This window comes from Dermacentor silvarum, chromosome 2 (genome assembly GCF_013339745.2).
Source record: "Dermacentor silvarum isolate Dsil-2018 chromosome 2, BIME_Dsil_1.4, whole genome shotgun sequence".
In the NCBI taxonomy this organism is placed as follows: domain Eukaryota; kingdom Metazoa; phylum Arthropoda; class Arachnida; order Ixodida; family Ixodidae; genus Dermacentor; species Dermacentor silvarum.
This window is the reverse complement of record NC_051155.1, coordinates 191,591,479-191,615,243: the sequence shown is the minus strand read 5'-3', so window position 1 is coordinate 191,615,243 and position 23,765 is coordinate 191,591,479. Positions and strand designations below refer to the sequence as shown.

Below are 23,765 nucleotides of genomic sequence, written 5' to 3'. Positions count from 1 at the left end.
TTTGTGGTTGCATGTATTGATTGCTCAGTTGCAGTAGTGAGAAGAAGTCGCACTGTTTGCTGACGATGTGCTCCTTGTCAGTGACGTTTAATGATGCGCAAGCACTATTTAGTGTAGAAACAATCGTACAAAATAATTATATCCCCCGCTCCACATACAAGTTACGATCATCCAACCTGTCAACTTGGGCTATGCCGTTTCCAATACACCGGATGCGTCACTCCCACGTTCTCCATGGGCCACCTTGTACCACATCTCAGTCGACCGGTGCTACGCTGCATGAGCTGCACATCGGATGTTTGACGTATAAGAACGCTTGGGCCTGACACGTTACAACAATAAAACACTGTGGAATCGTTCCTGCACCTGTTTTACTCCATACCCCGTACCCGGTACCATAAAAAAAAAATTCTGGGTTCTACGTGCCACAACCACGACCTCATTATAAGGCGTGCCGTAGTGTGACAAACCTGGTTAATTTTGTCCAACTGCCGCTGTATAACAAGCGCCTAAAGCGCACGTGTACTTAGATTTAGGTACAGTTTAAAGAAGCGCAGGTAAGCACAATTAATCTGGAGCCCTCCATGACGGCATGCCTCATAATTAGATAGTGGTTCTGGGACTTTAAACTCCATATTTTTTTATCTTCACAGCAGTGGGTTTAGCAGTGGGTTAATCCTGACGCTGTATTGAAGACTTTCTCAATTATTGGTTACATGTTTGTGTTTCTAGTGGAACGCAAGCGCCAATGGCGGGCAGATGCTGCTAACCACGACGCCTAGCTAACTCGAGATATCGAACGCATGCGACAAAGGCGAGCCGAGGAGGCGGCGTTGCGGGCAGAGCAGCGCCGACGTGGCAATGGCGGGAACGCGTTCGCCTTGGCCAACGTCCGCTTTCGGTGAGAGTTTTTCGAGCGGCACTTTGGCTTCGGCTGCGACGAAACGTCAACCTTGAAATCGCGAAGTACAACGCAAACGCCAATGGCGGGCCGATGCTGCTAACCACGACGCCGAGCTAACTCTAGATATCTCGAGATACCGAGCTAACTGGAGATGCGACAACGGCTAGCCGAGGAGCCGGTGTTTCGGCCAGAGCAGGCACGACGTCCCTAACGGCGCTGCCAATGGCATGCGCGCTTGGGTGCGACGTAGAGAACGACGTAACTGACGGCGCAGCCAATGGAGACGTTTATGGAAACATGGGACGAACGGTTTTTCGTTTCGCCTAGCCATATACAGCTTTCGCTGTAAAAGAGTGAGAGCAAACTGTGTCCTTATATTGAACTCGTTCTCCGAGACCATTCGACGTATTGTACCGCCGGCAACGGTGTTCTACTGTAAATGTACGTGTCCTGCAGTCGCGCTTGCATTCGTTTGACTCAGCGTGTAACGCTTGATGCCGAGGAGGAAGGCACTCAGCATACGGTATATCGGTATAGGTAAGGTTATGCAGCGTCGATGGGAGTAATGAAACACCGCTTTCAAATGCGGCGTGCACGGTGAATAGGTGTGAAGTCGTCAAACTCGCGTCAAAGATACTAATTGAAGAGTCACATATCCAGTGACCCAAGTTGGACCAACGGTTGGTTTTTATCCAAGTTCTCTCGGCACCATGGACTGCCCAGTGACTCAAGGTGGCGGTGAACAGATCAGATACGACAAAAACATACAAACAAACATACCGCAAACTGGGTGAAGTTCCCAAATAATGCTAATCGCGTTGAAAAGAGTAGAGGGCTATTTGTGACAGCGAGGGTGCGGGGCAAGCGTTGTGCTACCGGTTCCACCAAGTAGGGGGGGAAAAGAAAAACTAAAACGGAAAATAATGTCATGTAAACGGGCGTTGTCGACCAGGTGGTTCGCAGAAAATCTTCGCGGAAAATATTGGACGTTAGGAAAGATAGGCTTGTAGTGTTGGAAAACTAGTAATAAAAGGAAAACAAAAAATAATAAATGGAGAAAGGAGGCTAGAAGAAACTGAGCGACATCAAGATATGTTCGGTTAAATATAAGATGTGTATATCGGAAACTAAACTACTGCGTACGAATACCGCATGTCTTGTCGAAAGCTGAGAGAAAGGCAGGAAAGGAAACGCAGCCAGGTGAACAAGATTTCGACCGGTTTGGGTTGACGGAGACTGAGTACCTTAAAGGAATCATGACCAGATAATAACATTAAAATAGAAATTAAAGAAAATAACTGTTAAAAATGTGTTAACATTAATTGTTTGCATTATGTTACGATTCGATTAGAGCGGCCATGTCCGGACCACGTGCAAACGCATGGGAATCGGCGTGCCTAACGATCTCGCTCGTTAACATGAATAGACGTGTCCGTCGCGAGGATCAGAGACGAAACCTGTCGTGCCGCGTTGCAGCCCCTCTCATCCCCCGCTGAGGACTCTACTTCGTCTGGTTCGCCCTGTTCTGCAGTGGGGGAGAGGAGTGGGGAGAGTGCCCGGGTGGTGGAGGGTATAAGATAGCTTAAGTCCCTAGAAAGCAGAAAATCTAGGGTCTTTAAAGAAAGCCAGCCAGCAGCCACGTGGAGAACACTTTTGCTTTGCCCTAGCGTGCAGGTGCATGCACTTTGAACGTTTCTTGTATGTTCTCTTTGGAGCACACCACTCACTCATAACCATCTATTAAACTTGTTTTATTTGTTTTTACGTCGCCTCGTCTTCCCTGCCGGACCCTCTCCAATGGTCAACCTGGTTCGAGCTCCAAGCAGACGCTGTTGAAGGTTCACCAAACCCCGGCCTGTAATAATTTCTAGTTGAATTTTATGGCCTGATGTTCGTTTTTTTTTGCGACAAAATTTTTTCAATCTCATCTTTCTTTCTCTAAACTTTTCACAAGACTTACAGTATCGTATCCAATACTCGTATCCTTTTATTGCTCGTTTTTCAACTCTCGAAAAGCTATCGTTGCTTACGGTCAGTTTTCTTGGAAAACTAAGCTCACCTGGTTGACGACGCTCGCTGACACGAGAAGGTACATTTATTTCACCGGCAGCACCTCCCCACCCCCTCCCTCTTTTTTGTTAGATTTCGACATTCTTCACCCTACTTCACCCAGAGTGAAGAATGTCGAAATATTACAAAAAAGAGGGAGGGAGGGGGGGAGGTGCTGCCGGCGAAATAAATGTACCTTCTCTCGTTACTGGAGCATCGTGTCAGCGAAAGCAGAATAAGTGGGTGCCTAAAGTATTAGGCAGCCACTAATTCTGCTTTCCCATGGCGGTTAGGGACAGTGATTCATGTAGACGCTTTCAAGGAAGGGCAAGTCCCCCTGTCAAAATGCTGGCTCCACAGACGCCCATTGTTCGACCACTGCTAGAACGCTCCCTGTACAACACTTTACAACTTCCAGTGTTCAAACAAAATATCAGAATAGGCCTGGTTCTATAGCTCTAACCTCTCTGGGGTGGTGGTGCACATTGTAGGGGTTCAAAGCGGATGTATGCTTGGTTCACCTCCTTGTCTTTCCTTTGTTTAGCTGTCTCACTCTCATCAGAACCTTGCTGTTTCCTTGGAAGATTCGGTGTACACATGTCAAAATCGTACTCGGAGCGTCCTTCGTCTTATATTTGTCTCCATGCCAGTGCGATAAGCCTGCCTTTCGCGATACACGCTTCACGAGGCGACTTCGCACAGTGAACGTGCACGACTACTTCTTAACTGAAAGTACCATGGCAGTCAACTTAGTGACCACCGTAGCAGCATTGGCGGCCCTCATATCCGGTGAGTACAGATATTCTTACTTATTCTTAGTACAGCGTAATGACAGAGGTAGGCTGTTGTTAAAGATTGCGCGAAGCCTCAGTGAATGGCAGTGGGCCAATTCGCACTACAAGACCAAACGCCATTGCAAACACCGATGTCGCCGCGTTAGCAGTGCACACGCGCCTGTGCTGGCGCGGCCATGATACCTGTAGTCCTTACCGCTTTCCCGCTATACTATGGTTGAAAGAAAATTTGAAAGTAATGTGGAGTAGATAGCCACTGTGGAATAGAAATGCCTGTCGTGTCTGTATAGTTGGTTCGTGATTAGATGAACATGGCGCTACCAGACGGGACAACACAGCGCTGACTAACTGTAGTTGTTTAGTTGACAAGCCTTGTTTCTTATACACAAGAACAAGATCGGCAACGTAACATGGCACCCGCCGCGGTCGCTTAGTCTTGGCTAAGGCGTTGCGCTGCTAAGCCTTCGAGGACGTGGTTCAATTCCCGGCCACGGCAGCTGCCTTTTGGTGGGACCCAACGTTGCGGAAGCGGAATGCAAGAGCGCTTGTGTGCTTAGATCATAATATGATTATGAGGCACACCGTAGTGGGACACTCCAGATTAAGTTTGACCACTTAGATTTAGTTGCGTGTTAAATAACTCCAAGAGGTCAAAACTAATCTGGAGTGTCCTACTACGGCGTGCATTATAATAATCTTGTGGTTATGGCACGTCAAACCCAATAATGTAATTTTAAACGTAAGATGGCAACAAGAATAGAAACAAAAAAGCACTCGTGGCATTTCACCACGCATACAATTCAATGCTTAGAGTCACAGCAAGAAACTCAATTTATTTATCTGTTAATAATTATATTACGAGCATTCAATTTCAAAGGAGTCATCTTGTCACTGAATATTTCCCTGGTATTTGTGAAGTGGTGAGGTGTGCGTCGCGTCAATTCAACTCCTCTTCTGGAGGGCATTCATTAACCCCACTCTCTTTGAAACTAAGGGGTTCATTATGAGAAAAGGACAGGTTGGCGCTCGCTGAGAGTTCTGTTGAAATATTGGGTCAGAACAAGCGCAAAAAAAAAAAAACTCCCTGGCATTTCTTCTTTTCTTAAATAAAGCAGCAGCTGGCGTAATGCAAAAACAATAAGCCGATAATGGTGAAAGTATTCACTGTAGCCATAAGTAAAACAACAACAAAAATATTCACTACTTGACGGTTTCGCTAAAAGAAAGAATATTTACCTGGTACCGGGAATTCACATGACAAGAACCTACTGTTAATGTTCGCGCCTGCATATAATGTTCGGTTCTGTATATAATGTTCGCCTGTATTAATGTTCTCGTTATACGTTTCGAGCACATCTGGCTTGACTGAATTACCATCGTTCTGTTAACTCGCAATGGTTTCGTTTTCAAACCCAAAGCCGCAGCACCGGATTGCCAGCCGAGAGACTATGGCTGGGGCAGTTTCGTGTGCGTCTGCAGCTCTAAACAGTGCGACTTCGTCGGCGACATCGGCGATCTGCCGAGTGGAGCAGCGGTTGTGTTCGAGAGCAGCAAAGCCTGGCCTGAGGTTAGCCAAGACTGCCACGGCATTCAACGAAACAACGGGTGAGCTCAGGATTTTCCCGGCCACATTGTCCTGTACGCGTTCACTCCCTTCTTTATTCACATTGTTTTGCAATCGCCTGAAGCACGTGCGTGACCTGACCTTATTTATCGACCTATCATTTCCCACATGTGCCTGTTCGGACCTGCAAATTCTGCTTTTGTGCTCCCGCTGTAATTCCCTCGTCTTTAGAAAGAACAACGTCTTGTTTTATTTTCTTTCGAACTGTCTAGACAGTATACACAGCCACAGAAGAGGTATTTTAACCTGGTAAAAGATCGATATACGTTGAAGCATGATATCATGTTACTCAATATGCCTGGCATAAGTAGCGCACATATAGAGCTAAAATGGCTGTGTGCTTAAATATAAATGTGGGCTTAAATCTAAAAAACAATTGGCCGTTTCGGTTGTAGGGCGAAAGCAATGACTCCGATACCAAAGTTTAGCTTTGCGCTTGAACTTTTCAGACTGTGTTATAACTATACGAGGGTGCGTCAAAGTTTCCGGCACCCTGAAAAGCTTTAACACGCCGTGTAGGGCCTGCAATGACATCGCATACGCTCCACTATGCTGCCCGTAAAGAGCCGCGCCAGTAAAATTACATCACTTTCAGGTTTGAGCACTGATATTGCTTTGCACGTTTAATATTCACAGCATGCGCTGTGAATGTTATGTTTCATCACATTTGTTTGTGGGCTGCCATTCTTAAACTTCTGAGGAATAATTTAGTCTCGAACTTTTGTCGAACTTTTAGTCTCGAGCAAATTTGGTGACCGATTAGTGTAGCAATATAACCCGCACGTACGGCATGGGTGACCACATGGCATACATATACCTAAATATATGTGGAGCCCACTTCGACGCCTATGACGACGGCATAAGTTTGCTTGGATTTTCCATATATAATTGCTATCGCACTAAAACAATCTGCACTTAACACTCGTAGGAACAATTTGGAGGCAAGCTGGGGGAGACAAACAAGGACCATAACGGAATTCATTATTTTTCTTTTATACTTTGACAGACACTACAGATGACGACGCAAAGGTGCTTGTTATCAACCCTTCAAAGAAATACCAGAGTGTGCTTGGTTTCGGAGGTGCGTTTACTGACTCCGTCGGAATAAACCTGAACTCTCTACCAAGCAACATGCGAGATGATATCTTGATGTCCTACTACTCCAAGGAAGGTACGTTGCGTGACATGTTCGCTCAAAAGATATTGGCAGAGTACGAATTTCACCTGCCATTCCCCCCAAAATTAAAGTAACCATTAGATCAATTCATAATCCGAAACGTCCTTCATCGCAGTAAAAAAAAATGCATGTCCTTTTCTCCGCCGCCGAATCTGCCACTCAGAAGTGCCTAGCGGCTAACTGTTAGGTTTTAAGGCCCCAAAGCTGCTTTGTGGTCTATGTGCGACAGCTTAGTGAATACCACGCTCACTGATTTCGACCGCGTTTCCTCTTAACGCCAACACAGACATAAGTAGGTCAGCCTGTTTGCACATTACCTTATCAAAATTCGGTCACGAAGGCCGTAATGAAATATTTTGACTTCGGGCTCAGCCAAATAACAGCATAGTTGCTGTGAGACTACGGCAAGCGTTAAAAAAACTAAATGAGAATATCTGCGTAGGCTTCAGAAGGTCATAGCTCCTGGGAAACCTTTGGGTGTGAGTGGCCTATGTAGCGCATGTTAGACCCTAGTAAGAAAAAAAAATCTAGTGTTGAGGTGGGGCGGATATGATCCGGAACTATATATCCTGGCGTTCCAAATACTCAAGCCTTCCTTTCGAACTAATAATAGGCAGACTAACGCATTTGTTTCACCCTATCAGTGCCATTCTACGATTTGTGCAAGTTACTGCATTGGCCCTCTTTGGCTATAACTGGCCATTGCGCCATACAATTCAACATACCACTCAACTATGTGCAAGTTATCGCGTGTGCCCACTGGTACTTATGACTGATTGTTTCATCATCATTACTGGAGCTGACTTGCCACTTACGAAAATTGCAATAGCTGCACCATTTTATGATGATTATGATGAAGACAAATTATGTCATTGCGACCTAATGTTCCGTGTCTGACATTTCCACGGGCGATAGGAATCGAATACAACATCGGCAGAATCCCGCTGGCTAGCACTGACTTCTCTGTACGCAAGTACACGTACGACGACTCTCCCGACGACTTCGAGTTGAACAACTTTACCCTTGCCGCAGAAGACTTCGATCTCAAGGTAACGCTAACTAGTCACCCTAACCAACTGAATAAACTACCCTCTTTATTTCTAGGGTCTATAAGTAATAAAGTAATGAACGACTACTGAATTCAATCGCTCTAAATAGCCAAAGTGACTCTTGTTCTGAGGGAAAGCCTTCAGACAAGAGGCTAGAGAGCTTGGTTTCTGATACCACGTTGCAGTATAGGCTTCATCAGGAGACGCTGGATCCGACTGCGCTTTAGCACGTGCACTCTAACACATTCGTAAGTATATATAAACGATGGCGATATTCCAAGGTTACACTGCCTCCCCTGATCGGTTTAAGATCCTTTCTGCGCAATTGCTCAGGGGTTTTTGCAAGGCGCTATCTCTTCAGCGGTCGAACAATCTAGTACGCTATTTTTGCCCACTGATACGTAAGTTTCCTCTGTTTGATGACTGAGAAGTCATGAGCGCGTTCTAATTACCGTTTCTTTAACAATCTGTCAGGAATTGCTTCGTAAATTGTATGTGTTATGATATACACTGAACGGCTTGCAACTTTTATTGACAAACTGTGATGTGGTGTGACGTGCAGTGTGCTTGTGCGAACTTTCTTGGAACTATGTCTAAAGCCATTCCCGACCTTATATTGTTTTAAAGGTGTGATAAATTTTTGAGCCAGCCTATGTTTGGTAAGTATTTGTTTGGCTAAGCGAAAAGGAGCAGCCACAATCCCGCATTATGCCAACATTAGCTGTACACGGACATTATTTAATAAAATGCACAGACTTTGGTGTGACCCCTGCAGCTTTCAACTCAATTACTGCGACATCTGTTCCTCCCCCGACTTCTCATCGACGGCTCCAACCTTCTGTAACGCTTCTGCGATGCTGTGAAAAGTCCACCGATTGCATTCAACGCTACACGACAGGGCCGACAGCGGCACTACACAGGCAACGACGTTTTGAAGTTGACGACAGTACGTCGACGCCGACATTTCGTTTACTGACATCCAACATAAGCAAGAGCCGCCTTTGCGACACGAAGCGTTGTGTCGTTTCAACGCCATCGTCATCATAAGAGCAGATATTTGGGCGATTTGGTACAGATACATTAAAGAAATAAACAGCGCAACTTTTATGCACTCCGTTGTATTGTGTGTGTCTTCTTTGCCGACGGTCTGCGTAAAAGTTGCGCAGTTCCCATGAGAATGGCTGCTGACCATGACGGCGCAATGGAAAGTACGAAAGCACAGAAACCACAAATCCAGTTGAGCACGCGGCGCAAATATACTCTTTCCCGAGGTGTTGATTACCAAAGGTGGCTGACCAGATCCTCCCAAAGCTCAATGCTTTTGATAGTGCATTGGGTGAAGAGACGCTTTTAGCTATAAGATAAAGATCGTTTGCTCAAAGGAGCTCTGAACGTGATGGGGGTAAGAAATATGAGCTTAACTGAGGTGACAGAACGGACTGGCTAATGTTCTTTCTCGATTTTGACATCACCGCATACATTTAAAGCAGCAAAGCTTGTAGTTTCCGCCGTTGTTTCGCAGATCCCCTACATCAAAAAGGCCATGTCCGTCTCGAGCGACTTCGTTTGGTTCTTCGGAAGTTCCTGGAGTAGTCCGGCATGGATGAAAACCAATGAGAAGCTGGAGGGTCTAGGTTTCCTCAAGGGCAAACCCGGTGGGCCTTACTACAAGACCTGGGCAAATTATCATGTCAGGTATGGCGTGGGCGTGAAAGTCTTTCTTTTTTGTTTCCATTTCCCATGTATGGTTGTCCATGACTTCAATGAAATGCTGGCGTTTTACGTGCCAGAACCACGATTTGATTACAAGGCACGCCGTAGTGGGCGACTCCGGATGAATTTTGACCCCCGGGGATCCTTAACGTGCCCCCAATGCACGGAACACGGGCGTTTTTGCACTTCGCCCTCATCGAAATGCGGCCACTGCGGCCAGGATTTCTTCCCGCGACCTCGTGCTTAGGTGCGCAACACCATACCCGTTAAGCCATCACGGCGGGTGTCCTTGACTTTCCGTACTTACAGCTAGATACCTTGACCCTCTTTTACACGACCGATACATTTTTATCGCCGTCTTTTCAAGAGCAACACGTAGCAAGCAGCACCTAAGCAGCCAAAATTGAACGAATTCACAGGCAAAACAAAATTTAAAGAAAAAGAGATCAAAATAGTCACAGCCAGCAGATCTCAAGAGAGCAGAGGCAATAGTATGGTAAATAACCTGTATTTCACCTTCATCGTGGAAATCTTACGCCTACATTCGGGACACTTCTTTTAAATATACACTTCCCAAGTACCGGCCGGCGTAAAGCGCATGGTATCCGACATAGTTTTTGTTGTCGGATATACAATCGACGCGTTCTTACAACTTAGTTGTGTTCTTGAACACGTGGAAGCACTTTGTGCTAAGTTAATAGATTGATCGTAAGTTTGCCAATCAAAAGACTGTGTCATAGATACTGGCGTAGCTGCCACATATAATTATTTTGATCTGTTTTATGTGTTTACCGAGCGTCATTTGGGCGAGATTTTGCAACTAGGCAGCTTAAAACCATGTGTGTATTTTCTATAGCAGCTGAAGTTGTGATATCGATAAACATGACGAATATGTCTGGAGGCTCTGCTCCGACCTCTGACTGGTCTAATGGCAAGTAGCGAAGGCATAGGGGTAGGCCATTAGCAACGAAAACAGTGACAGTATATAGCAACTGTATAACAACAACGATAGCAACAGTAGCAGCAATGCAAGTATTAAAAATTTTATGAAAAGCGAAATATGTGCATAAAGCGACTCTAGAAAGTTTGCTTAACCACGTATGATGATCTGTCTTGAGCAGGGCACCGCTACATCTAACCAACTATTCTCATACAATTTTTTTCGTTTTAGTTAGTTCAATGACGATATCATGGTGTCCGCACTGCTTTGCCAATAGGCTGACGGGTAGATATAACTGGCAGCCCAGGCCATCGCACCTTTTCCCCGCAATAATCGTAATGCTATTCTTTGGTGCTAAACATGCATCGTCTCGGCTGCTTAATCAAGGCATATGTTTCTAGGTTCGTGCAGGAGTACGAGGATCAGGGAGTTCCCATCTGGGGTCTGACGACACAGAACGAGCCGACGTCGGGATTTGTTCCATTCTATCCCTGGCAGACACTCGGTTTCACGCCGTGGTCTCAGAGAGACTTCGTCAAGATCGATCTTGGGCCGGCTCTGGAAGATGCCGGCTATGGAGCGGGCAAAGTGAAGGTCATGATCTTCGACGACAATCGTCTCTTCCTTCCGTTCTGGGCTAACGTGGTGAGTAATATGTGGTGTCCCGATAGCTTCACGCTCTGACCCTAAGGAAAAAGAATGCATTAAAATGCACTAAAAAGAATGCACTAAAAAATGAATTAAATTTAGGTTGACGAGGTTTGGCTAATAAGTTCTGCAAGCGGTTAATGTGAAAACTTTCCCTTTTGCTTAAGCATATTACATGGCCACTTCTGCTTAAACGCAAGTGTGATTGCATGACACAGCGGGCAAAACCCCATAGGTTGCGATTGTAGCGTCGTAGTAAATGTGGCATACATCTGTGACATAAATAGACCAGAATACTGAGTTACTGCAGTTAGTAATGGAGACGGTATTACGCAGCCACGTAAACCCTACCCTCTCTTACTTCCAGTCTGAGCTCCCGATGTATAGCTTACTCATAAAATGGCAAGTATTCCACGTTTTGTTTCTGTAACTTGAGTTATACGAAGCATACAAATAAATTTTGATAGTTTACCAGACAAGTTTGATGAACGATTAGTCATACGACATGCGAAAAATGAATAATTGAATTTTCCCCGTTTATAAGTGAAAGCGAAAATTGACTAGAACATATCCTTTCTTTCTGGTGCATGTGTACTTTACCTATATTTCCCTTTTGAGTACAAGGGTCTGTATAAATATTGTCATTTCACAAGAATCAATTCGTTTCGTAGCGGAAAGGAAGAGGAGTCAGCATGGACCTTAAAGTTCTGAAGAAAATATGGTTGGAAAAGACATGGTCGGACAGTGAGAGACAGCTAGTTTATTTAAGGAATGGCAGAGAGGTCGGCCTGAGGTTAGCTCCTCTATAGCTTCCTGCTCTTCGCAGAGGTAATGGAAGGGGAAGAGAAACATGTTACTATAGGGAAGACGACTTGGGCAGAGGGCGCAAATACATAGTTTATCAAATCGATATTCTGAACCGCGAGTCAAGCCCTATGCTCTGCAGGAATGCAAGTAATGGACGAACTGCGCTGAAAATGCTTTTAGAATCAGGCGAAAGTCCCAGTAAGACGTTTTCAACAAGCGATCGAATGCCAATTTTAGATAAAGAACCATCGAATGCATGTAGTTTGCGCGCGTACTGTGGGCAAACATTTGCAAAGGACTTGGTGCACTGTTTCTGGTATGCCACAACAATCAGAGTTGGGCTGAAGGTGGCAACCTGTTGTGCACGCTCTTCGTCCGAGTATTTTCGCCACAGAGTTTATTAATGTCAATACGTGTGATCAACTATAGTACGAGCAACCCTTTTTAATCTCGGATATCTAATCGCAGATCTCTTTTCACTGCAATGTCTTTCTTAATGTTTTTGTAGAAGTAGCCGATGCCAAAGGGGTTCCAACATCTCGTTAGCCACAATTAATTTTAAAAAATAACCACTGTACGACTTTTCGTTCAAGAGCCAAAATGACTCTAAATAAAAAAAAGTGCATTTAGACATGCCCTGTAATTTGACAACAGTTCGATAGCTTCACATCTCTCATTTTTATACTGACTTCTGTGCCTTCGGTTTTTATACGGACGCATATACGGAAAATTTGATAATTTACCAGACAAGCTTGATAAACGATTAGTGTTACGCGGCTCCGCTGGAATATTACATTAGGCAAAAGTGTATACGAGTATTACAAAACAGCGAAGCCTGTTTCTTGTTCAGAGGTCACAGATGAGTCCTTACGCAGGTCCTAAGTGATGATGAGGCAGCAAGGTACGTACACGGAGTTGCTGTCCACTGGTACATGAACAAATTGATCGGCCCGTCTGTACTGGACGAAGTGAAAGAGACCTTCCCGGATAAGTTTATCCTGGCCACTGAAGCCTGCACCGGATACAAGATTACGACCAGGAGCAAAGTCAAGCTTGGCAGCTGGGATCGCGCTGAGCAGTACGCCAGCGATATACTCGAGGTGAGGCCTTATTGAGCGACAACTAGAAACTCAGCATTGCATGAAGTATCACAGCTTGTGAAAGCGACTTGTCAAATTATGTTCCAAACACATGCTCTCGACAGCTGCGAGAAATATCGCGTGAACTGAACGAAATGTAAGAAAAAGAAAAAGAAAAAGGAAACGCAATTTGACTTAATTTTCCGGATCACCCAGAAGATATAGAGGAAGAAGAGAGAACGAAACCCGTGAACGCAACCATATACGTTTCCATTTAACTAAATCTTCTTCGCAAGAGGGAAAGAAGGCACATAAGGAAAAATAAAAACACGGAGAAAAGAAGGAAAACTAAGCTTAATTAATTTTAGAAACAGTGCCAAAATACAACGTGGCTTATTTTTCTATTTTTTATTCAACTCTAGTACTACATCAACGTTCCTTTTTTTAGTTCCGGGTCCGAAGGTCAAGGGGGCCAAGAAAATTAAAAAAAAACATCAGAGGCGAGTTAGCAGTAAATATGGGAGAACTGCGTTACGTTAAGTCGACGTAATGTAACGCAGTTCTCCCGCATTTATCGCTAACTTGTCGCGCTCTCTCTCTCTCTCTCTCTCTCTCTCTCTCTATATATATATATATATATATATATATATATATATATATATATATGGTTGGAATTGACATGTAGAAAATAATTATGGAAAGAGAAATGAAAGTGGTCGAAAAGATAACTTGTCGCCGGTAGGGACCAATACCACAAACTTCGCGTAATGCCTTGGTGACACCATTCCTGCCACCCTGCGTTCCCCGCACCGTCCATGCTTTCGAAACGCGTTCCTCGGGTTAAGCTATATCGGGAACACGCTCATATTGGTTTGGGCAAGTTAGATGCGTGAGAAAGCCTGCCTACGCAATATCGCATATCGTCCATTGCTCCGCCCTAACACCGCTCTCCCGAGCAGAAAGCCCTCGGCTGCTCGTCTATGAGTTTACAGTGCGGTGAAAATGCGAGACGATGGGGCACATCCTTTCACAAAATGGACAGCCTTTCAAGGAACATGGAATGTTGCACACGAACACACGCAGACGGCACGTCTAATTGGGCGGCCCTTTAGGCTGAGCTGCAAGTTCATCGTATCCCAATAAAAACGAAAAACAATTTTTTTTCTGCGGAAATCGAGGGGCCAGGGTTTGACAAGTGGGCCTGAATTGCCGAAACTGCTCCTGGAGCTGGGCGTGCTAACCGTCTGGGCTTAGAGTTTGACACCCATACAGAGATATCAGCATAACTTCAATTGCTTTCCATACGCCAGCGAAAGCAATACAGAGCACCCGGGGATACAGAACACTGGCGTTTGGAACACCGCGAGGTATACGTCTGTGCTTGTTCAGAATACTTTCAAGCCGATCCAAGCGATTCCAAGCCACTGCAAATAACATGGTAACAAAAGAACTCGTGCATAAACCGCAAGGCGCACCAGTGATTCCTAGTCTTCCAACTCACTGATGCTATCGATCTACAGCATGCAGTCATAGACTTTAAGAATGTATGCCAAAATGTAGAATTTGTGTAGCGGTAGTATATCTAGAATCTATTCAAGAGCATGTTTATCTAGGCCAATTAGTTAAAGGGGAACCTGATCAGGAGAAGAAAACTGACGAAATAATAAAAATTTCAGCCGATCCACGAAGTGAATGCTGATGATGGACCGAAGCTCCTTGGACGATTACGGCTGCTGCTCAAGCTTTCGCTTCGGGGTCTTGCTGCCGTTGCCGGCGTGCTGCTTCTTCTCATGCTGGTAGGTCGGGGTTAGCTTCGCGGCGTTGCCGTTGGGCTGCCGCGTCTCGTTCGCGAAGTGTAGGATCATAGTCACGACGTTTGCGCTTACATTCGCGCTCCTCCATACTGCAGTGCTAAGTGTAGCGACAGCGGCACGGCGCCGGCGCAACACCTTCGCGCGGTCGGTATGCGCGCTGCGTGCGATCTGCGAACAGTTCTGCGCATGGCGTCATGCGCTTGCTCGGAGAGGGGTTTCGGAGCGACGCCGGCGCAGCGCAACACCTGTGCGCGGTCGGTATGCGCACTACGTGCGCGACGGGGAGCTACGACGACGACGGCGACAACGGACATCGTGAAAGCCTAAGGAGCTTCGCTCCTAAAGATATAGGGTTGGAGAGCATAGGGCAGGCACTACTAAGTAATGACCGGTAGCTCACTCCTATCCTTTAAAATAAAAGTGAACAATCATTGCCTTCTACTGGTATTTAAATATGAGAAGAAACTTGGCGGCAAATAAGGAAGCTTAAGAAGCCGAGCAAGGCGAAACGAGCGATGGAACGAAAAATGATAGGCGTAACCTTAAGAGGCAGGAAGACAGTGGCGTGGATTAGAGAGCAAAGAGACGTAGCCGATGCTCAAGTTGAATATAAGAGGAATAGATGAAGTTCAGCAGGCCATATATTGCGTAGGGCAGGTGCCCGGTGGATCATTACAGTTACGGAATGGCCGCAAAGGGAAGGGAAGCGCTGTCGAGGACAGCAGGTGGTGTCAACAGGCCCAGCGCAGGGGTAACTTGGAAATCGGTGGTAGAGTCTTGAAGTAGAGATAAAATAGGCTGACGATGATGACGTTGACGAAAACAGCAAGTGCACAAATACAGGCTTCTCTGTGGTGCTCAATCTGGCTTTCTAGATACAGCACATGGTCGATCTTGAGCGCAGACTCTTCGTCAAGAGCCATTCATGCGTGACGGAAGTGTTCTGTCCAACGATTCAGTTCAGGCCTTGAAAGCTTTCCAGCGGAGGATGTGAATAAGGCTGTCCTGTAGTAATCTGGCTCAGCGATACCTTTCCCAGGCTTAAAAATAGGTACCAGTCAAGCTACTGTCCAGGATTTTGGAATGCCATCTCGGGCTGATGCGTCTGTTTCAATTAGACTGACTTTTAAAGCGAAGCTTTCTATGTCTTACTGATTCTTCCGCCGTGAGCGCCGAAAACGCACTGCAGGAACGCCAACTTACACAATGGAAATATCTGCGCACACAATAGAACAACGGCGTACGACATACGTTTCGTAGAACACTACAGTTTGCATTCGCAGTTGTACCCATAAGAACAATGGGAACCGGAACGCCACGGAACCCAGACGAACTGTATACATATCTGCATTGCATTACGCGCGTCACGTAATGCATTCCTGGCCGTCACCATGGGTAGGCCGTGGGTGCAGCGCACGGCAGAAGAGGCTGCCGTACGCGAACGTAAGCGCGAGCGCGATCGTGCCCTTAAGGCCGATCCCGTGTATCAGCAACGGCAGAGCCTTTGACCGTCTGTCACAGCGATCACAAGGCAATACTGTGCAAGTGTAGGGTCGTCTGTGAAAGTGTGAGTGTGTGCGTGTAATCAACGGCTACATGATCTAAAATAAAGGCCATCCAACTTAACGAAATGTGTCTTCATTCAACTTCAACGTTCAGAAAATACAACCCTAAACAAGCAATCAAATCACATATGCATCGCACCGGGTCTCTCAGCATTTCTTGGGTTCGTTGCGTGGTCGTTGGCTTTCGACTTTGATTCAGTTTTCAAGGGAGAAAGTTTCGCATTCAACCATATTTTTTAAAGAAAGGGGCTTTGATTTCTTGTACATGCAGGACCTCAATCACGGGGTGGCTGGTTGGACGGACTGGAACCTCATTTTAAACACAGAAGGCGGGCCCACTTGGGTCGGAAACTATGTCGACTCGCCCATTATTGTGAATGCCACTGCTGAAGAGTTCTACAAGCAGCCCATGTATTATGCCATGGGCCACTTCAGGTATGCCTTTTCCATTTTTTGTAGCAGCTAGAAGCGAATAACTCAGCACGCACTTCCATCCTTCCACTCATCCCTTCTTTCCCGGCATTACTTTATTCTGTTCTCTTTTAAAAATGATAATAATAAATACTGAACCTCGTTGATAGGTTTCTTAGGGAACCACAGAAAACGGACGCATGATTCAACTAACATTACATACAATTACGCATGCGGCAACGCTACTGATTAGGCATAAAGCTAATCTCACACAAAATTTTATTTGTAGCTTGCATAGAAAGTAAACAAATAATTCAAAACACTCCAAAAAATCCCGCTGTCGCTGCGCGGCTGCAATATTGAACGTTAAATGCTTTTTTGGAGCGGTCGTAGCCGTGAAACACACTAAATGAGGCACGTGATTTACATCTGGCGTTTGTGTCCAACTTTGGGTAAGAACTGCCTCTTTTCGAGCACTCGGAGCCCTGTTTATTTTTCGCGCAGCTCTCGATATGTCAATATGTACACGCCCGATGACACTATGGTCATCGGGCGTATGCTGTCTGTGTATCGTTGAGCCTCTGCTTTTATGAAAGATGTGTGTCGGAGACCGGCTCCTTCTATCGCACAGCGCTTTTCCGGTATGCAGCGCGAATGCTGAAAAACTATTCCCAGTGTTTCGCGTGCTGTGGCGAAGGCGCCAGAAAGTCGGAACGGAGTAAGATCCGGGAATCACCCAACAAACACATATCAATGATGTTATAGTATGGCAGTCACTTCGTGCAACATTAGTATTTCCTGTTCTCCGCAGCAAATTCATTCCGAGAGGCAGTATCAGGATTGATTCGAAGCCTGGAGCAAAATGGCATCCGAGGCTTCTTTGGGAACGAGCTGGAGCACACAGCCTTCTTGAGACCGGATTCGGCAGTCGCTGTGATTGTTCTAAACAAGTGAGTAATGCCGTTGTCCGTCCAAGAGCCGGACAAACTTTTAGACTTTCTATTAGGCTTGCACGTGTTATTTTAATAGTCGGGTATTTGTGTTGCATTCCGGCGTACGTTGATGACCATGAGAGTGTTAACTCTTTCCTTACCGCGCCCATTGGGCATGGTTAGCTCTCTATCGATGGTTTGAAACGCCGCTTTGGAGACCTTCCGCGCCGCTCACGGACATACTGCGCTATCGGACGTGAAGGAGGAGAACTTTATTTTAGTTTTCTAGGCAGTTCGCTTTTTTTTTTCGCGAGGCCGTGATTTTTAAACGCGCTCTGAAGTTTGGCGATCGTCAAAGCAGAACGCAAAAATTTCCGGCTCCAAAAACGGCGCGCGCGCTTCTGGAGATCGCAGATATCGCAATTTCGCTGCCTCTGCGTCTGATATTACCGATACATCGAATAGCAGCGAGTCAGAAGACGCTGACTTTTCGTTGGACTTTGAGTCTGAAAGCGACAACGACGCAAACCAGCCCGGAACATCGGCGGCCGCAGCCCGCATGCCCAACTGTAGTGCTTGCAGTTAAATTTTTGTAGCGAAATACCTGCTCAATGAAAAGTTTTGATTTTTTTCGGAGATAGTGCCTAATAGATGGCAATACATTTTGCATATCCCATAATTTTCATAACAATTTTTCTTAGTAGATACAAGTGTGCTTTTACAAACTTTGTTCAATTTTATCGCACAATCTTGATTTTAACAATTTATGCATTTTTTATGACATAAATCTTGTTAATAAAATTTTATGCGTGAAAAGTGCATTCATTTGGCTTTCTGTTTATGTATTACATTAAATATTGAGTGCAGTAGTTTCTTAAGAAAAAACATCTGCCGGAACATACAAAAAAACACCTATTTTCCGCATGGTAAGCAAAGGGTTAATCACCGGTATGTGGTTGTCGGATGTTGGATATGCCACGTACATTACGCACGCACGTTTGGCGGAGAGCATAAGCAGGGCAGTCGAGTGTATATGCGAGATAACAGCACGCTGAAGCGCAACCGTCAACTGCTAGATTGTCTTTTTGGGCGAGTTGCTTTCGCTCCTGATCATTACTTCACAGCAAAGAGAAATAAACAGCCACGAAATGTGTAAAAATAGAACGAAAGCGAACTGCCATTTTTCTGGCGACTTGCATGCCATGGCTTGAGCACGTTTTCAATTCATCTTGTCGGTGAAGAGTGTTGAGAGGTCATAAGGAACAGAAATTGCGGGTAATTGAAGAGGATGGCGTGGCAAAGAAAAAGACAAAAAAAAAAAAAAACTGTCAGCCCTTCCACTGGGGTGGAGATGGAAGACCAGCGAAGCGGTACTATGGTGGGAATTATGCATTTCTAATTATGACTAAGTAGTAAGATGTGATGGTGTAACCGGTTATTTTAACTAGTAAAGAATGAGAAGTATATATGATCCGGTGGTTTTCATTTATTTAGTGATCACGGGGACCATGGCCTTATGGTAGCTACGGTAAACCGCCATAGGGTGCACGGAAAAGGTTGGCACGTTCTTCTTAAACACGTCACCAACGCCGCGCGCGTTCGATGTGAACGCGGGCAAAACGCCGCCGCTGTCGACAACAGTTCTGCGCGTTGTTTGTGTGACCGCCCACAACCGCTGTCAAAACGCTGGCGCGAGCAAGCGTGCCAGCTGCAACGGGCGAACGTTCATGCGGTCTCTCGCTTCGACGGAAACTGAGCGGCGAAAGCACAGCGCATACAAAGGTTGGAGCCGTGTTGCAGATCGCTTTCAAGGTATACGGTGCGCGCGACCGCCTGGCGCCCAGAGAGAGTCGGCGGCAGAGGCCGGCAGGGCTGCGTGCATGCTCCGCAGTGGGAGAGCTGGCACGCACATGCAGAGTCTGGGGTGCCTCCATGCCCTCCTCGCTCACCGCTCCCCTTCCACCGGGAATTCGCGTTTGCTCTCCGCCATGCGTTCGCTCTCCGTGAAAGCGCGCGTCCCTCGCCCTCACGCGCTTTCACTCGCGCACACAGCATATGGCCAATGAGAGTTTTTTTTTTCTATTGCCGGACGCGACCATCGAAGAGTGAGCCCTTAAAAGCTTCGCTGTAAAAGACATACTTAACAGCGCCGAGCTGATGACTGCGCTAAGCAGCTCCACTGCAACTTGCCCCTTCACATGAAATAGCCACCCCAGTCATACAAAACAACGGGTGTTCACATATGCAATGCTCAAGATTGGTCTTCACTTGAGCGCCAATGTCTACTGATAAGTAATTACTGACACTTTTTGTTCCTGGAAGCGGGCGAATTCATCCTAAGTGGCGGTTAGGGTTAACGGCGATACGGTGAAATAATGGGTAATCTGGCCTGTCAGAAGCTCGAGTCAGAAACAACTCCTTTAATCATGTACAGTTCGACAACAAAACATATAGGAGGGATTCTGACGGCCGCGGATGTTTGTGCGGGGACTCGGTTTGAACGGAGGCATACGGTGTGTATGTGTACGCTTCAGGTAGGCGGGCGCCTGGATGCGAATATAGGACAACCTCCGAACCCACAAAGTTGGCTATTACGTTTCTGCGCACTACGTTTGATTAGCGTAGCACATTTCCTCGCGAACAATCTTGAAAAGGATCCGATTTTATGTACGGTGTGACTTTCTTAATCTGCCTGGCTCACCTGGCAGCCATGCGATCTTAGTACCGGAAGTACCGGACGGGAGAAGACCAGGGGCATGCTGCGCACGATTCAATCCGCACTTGTCCACTTCCAATATATAACGCAAATAAGTAAAGAATTCCATATTTTTGTGATACATTTAATGTCACACAATAAAAGTGTTTTGTAGAGTGTAGCAAGGTCAGAAAGCAATTCTTTTTCCTTTGCGAGATGGCAGACGACGAAAAGGAGTGTTGCTTTGTCGGTTGACTTTTGGGAACTTTTAAGACTTAATTTCAACCATGAAAGAACGAATTTTATTTATTCAGATTCTACCTTTAATGTGACCCGTAAGAAGAATTTTGGGAACTGGGAGAATAGAATAAGCCCATAACGGAACATTTTCTTCACTCACACATAGTCAGCCTCTATAATAACATTTTAGATGTAAATTTAAAAGTAGAGGCGAATATCTTGCCGTGTCAGTTGGGAGGAAATCAACAGATATCGTACCAGTACTTAAACTTTAATAGTAGTAACCACGTAAGACATTGCAAAACATCGATTCCTTAAAGACAAGCTATTTGATTCAAGAAAATATGCAGAAGGGATGAAGACTACGTCATGCTGCGAATATTTGCGCATTGCCTTAGCCAGTCAGAATTACCCACCGTCGTTCATTGGCGATACAATAGAGAATGCTAAGAAGCAAGAAAGTAGCATGCTTATAAACAGCACCAAACCTACTCAATCAGATGTACAGACTGATATTGTCCTGAAAGATTTGTCTTCAACACCTGACATAAACCCCAGTTCATCGAAAACAACATGACATATTACTACAAAGCGACAAAATGCGGCAAGTTATCCCGGAACTTCCTCGGTATGGATATAGAGGGGTAGCAAACATTGTAAGGACATAACTTCTAAAATGAAGCGCGAAACCCCCAGAGGCTGCGCACCCTTAAATAAACCACGATGCAAAATTTGCCCGCAAATGAACACCATCTCAATCGCAAAAAGCAGCTTGTCTTATTTCTGTTTCAACATACGAGGGGATTTTGACTGCGACAGTTCTAATGTCGTCTATCTGCTCGAGTGCACAATTTGCAGCATGCAATACGTTGGACAGACAGAGACTCTTTTCCGAATACGTTTTCATAGCCACAAAGCGCACTTAAAAGCCATCCCGCAGCCATGGACCGCTCTCAACGCATATAAACATGCACGTGGGAACCACTCTAAGGCGTTAAGGATTTTAGAGCATTTTTAGAAGAAATTAGAGCACTTTGATTTCTCGTAGAAGTGATGGCCGAGTAATTTATATCAAAGGTTATAATTGTGCTAACGGCCACAGGCAATTTTTAAAGAACTTGGAGCAGCTAAAATTAAAAAAAAATACCCAGTGTATTCGCATTGCTGTCTGATTAGGGTTGTTTTACAATGAGAGTTTACGTACTTTATGAGGTACTAACTTCTATTTTCTATCTTTCAGAGGCAACAGCGAAACCACGCTGCACATCAAAGACATGATTAACGGTGTCAGCTTTCAGAGGGTCATCAAGAAACGCTGTATAACAACGTTCATCTGGAAACCTTAGAACCTTCGCCCGATATTAGACAATCATGCAGTACCACTGGCATGACATTCCATTCATTTAAGGCAGGATGCAAAGCGTTTGCTTCGCTCTTTCGTTGTTTTTATACAGCAAATGTTTTCCACTCATCTCAACCGAAGAGCAGGTGTGCCAGCATACATGGTGTCGGAAGGTCTAGGATTGAATTAAAGAATGCTGAAAAATATGTTTCGGATGGACTCGACCCCGGCTTAAAAGATGTTTGGTTGCGGACTATAGTATTGATCCAACGGAAACGGCGCATGTTGCTATCGCTATAGTTAGGTTCTTCTTAGTTCTCAGTGTACATATCAGCCCGAGATAAATGGATTAGTTTTTTATTATTTCGAAAGAATTCAAGGATTGGAAAGGTGCATGAATTACCCGGCGTATACCAGACCTGTGTGTTTGAAAAACGCGGCCCTGGATTGTCTGCGTATTTAGTGAGGAAAATGAAACGCGTTAGCACTGAAAGCAATACAGTTGGACGACTTCCCACACATGTGTTCGTCATTACATTCACTTGAATTATTGAACAAATATGTATGCGTCGAGAGAAATATAGTGTGCGAAGCAGCGCCCCTTAGATATTAAGCCATGGGTTGGCAGTGTAAAGCCATGGATGGAGTTTCTGTTGCGATTAACTGGCGTCGATTAGTGTGCTGAAAGCAGGGATTCAGGGATTACCACTGCATAAGCAAACGGTAGCTTGCTTACACACTTTGCTTGCAATCATTGCCAACATGACCTCAGTAGCCAGGGCAGAATTTACACTGAATCAAATCAGAATCAGCTAGCAATATACTTTTTTCTTGGGTATATGGACACCCAAGGGAGAATCTTGAGGTAGTGAATAGAACTAATTTATTTGATATATAAAAGTTCACTGCTAAATTACAAGCCGCATATTGCTTTGTAACTGGTGACAGATATGTGTAAAGTATCTTTGGTATTTCAATAAGGATACTCAAGAAGGTGTATGAACAAACTGTCAGACAAATGTCTCAAATGTTGCAGGGAAAATGTGCGAAACCCGCCATGGTGGCTTAGCGGCTGTAGTGATGCGCTGATGCACGAGGACGAGGGATCGAATCCCAGCCGCGGCGGCCGCCTTTCCATTGGAGCGATATGCAAAAACGCCCATGTCCCGTGAATTGGGGGCACGTTAAAGATTTCCAGGTGGTCAAAATTAATCGGGAGTCTCCCACTATACGACGTGTCTCATAATCAGATCGTGATTTTGGCACGTAAAACCCAGAATTTAATTTTTTTTATGTGCGAGCTCCTGGCGCCAGTGAAAATAGAGGCAAATATAAACTCGGTTCTTTTTTTTTACAATTTCGCCTCGGGTCGCCATAGGCTACACCCGCCACCGCCGCCTCCCACACCAAGAAAAGTATACCTGCGTGCTGGCAACTCATTTTGCAGGAATGGCGACTTCTCCCTATATTTACCATGTTCTTTTAATATTATTTTTGCTCGGACTCTTCAATGGAATGCGTTCGCTCTGCTTTGGCACTAGTAGACTGAACGTATACTTTTATTGAGAGTCAGAACATACTTCAATCGGGAGCACCAGGTCTGTCGAATATGGATTTAAGTAGGAGACAAGCAGTTATTAATACAAATGGAAAAAGTGAGCCTTCTAATGCTGTAAAGGTCAGCCTGAAGGACGCGCCTCAGACTTGCTACACCACGGTGTTACGTCTCAAAACGGCGATGGGCATTCCTTCGGTGCTTCCCACAAAGCAACCCCTTCATCAGCACCCGCCAGACACCGACAGAGCCCCGGCGCCGACTATTGATGGATCAATTAACAAAGAAGCCTTCAAAGGTGACAACAATCACTGGATTCTCTTGACGTGGTAACAACCGTGAAGGCCAGGCATTCCGGGCTGCTGCAAGCTGACCGTCGCGGAGATCCCACAAAATGACGCAAGGGCCAACGTCGAGGACTTCCGTG

At 45.5% G+C, this 23,765-nt stretch overlaps 1 protein-coding gene across 3 annotated transcripts; it reads left to right on the top strand.

The window, feature by feature from the left end:
• The first annotated feature begins 5,023 nt into the window (after window positions 1–5,023).
• On the top strand, window positions 5,024–23,232 carry LOC119440627 (lysosomal acid glucosylceramidase-like). Of its 3 annotated transcripts, none has more exons than XM_049662074.1 (9): window positions 5,024–5,352; window positions 6,378–6,542; window positions 7,464–7,597; window positions 9,120–9,292; window positions 10,652–10,895; window positions 12,581–12,805; window positions 16,435–16,598; window positions 17,386–17,524; window positions 21,682–23,232. In XM_049662074.1, exons 1-9 carry the CDS (start codon window positions 5,142–5,144, stop codon window positions 21,721–21,723), a joined length of 1,497 nt encoding a protein of 498 aa, XP_049518031.1. In that variant the 5' UTR covers window positions 5,024–5,141; the 3' UTR covers window positions 21,724–23,232. The 3 variants fall into 3 exon arrangements, with proteins under 3 accessions (XP_049518031.1, XP_049518033.1, XP_049518032.1); XM_049662076.1 differs by lacking the exon at window positions 5,024–5,352 and adding an exon at window positions 5,491–5,620 and having other exon boundaries at window positions 21,682–23,230; XM_049662075.1 differs by lacking the exon at window positions 5,024–5,352 and adding an exon at window positions 5,808–5,966 and having other exon boundaries at window positions 21,682–23,231.
• Window positions 23,233–23,765: the final 533 nt, after the last annotated feature.

Bases quoted from the DNA above. Each gene is read 5' to 3' on its own strand.
- LOC119440627 (XM_049662074.1), top strand. From the start codon at position 5,142: ATGGTTTCGTTTTCAAACCCAAAGCCGCAGCACCGGATTGCCAGCCGA. The intron at 9,293-10,651 runs GTATGGCGTGGG...ATATGTTTCTAG, and splicing joins TGGGCAAATTATCATGTCAG to GTTCGTGCAGGAGTACGAGG. The intron at 10,896-12,580 runs GTGAGTAATATG...GTCCTTACGCAG, and splicing joins TTCCGTTCTGGGCTAACGTG to GTCCTAAGTGATGATGAGGC.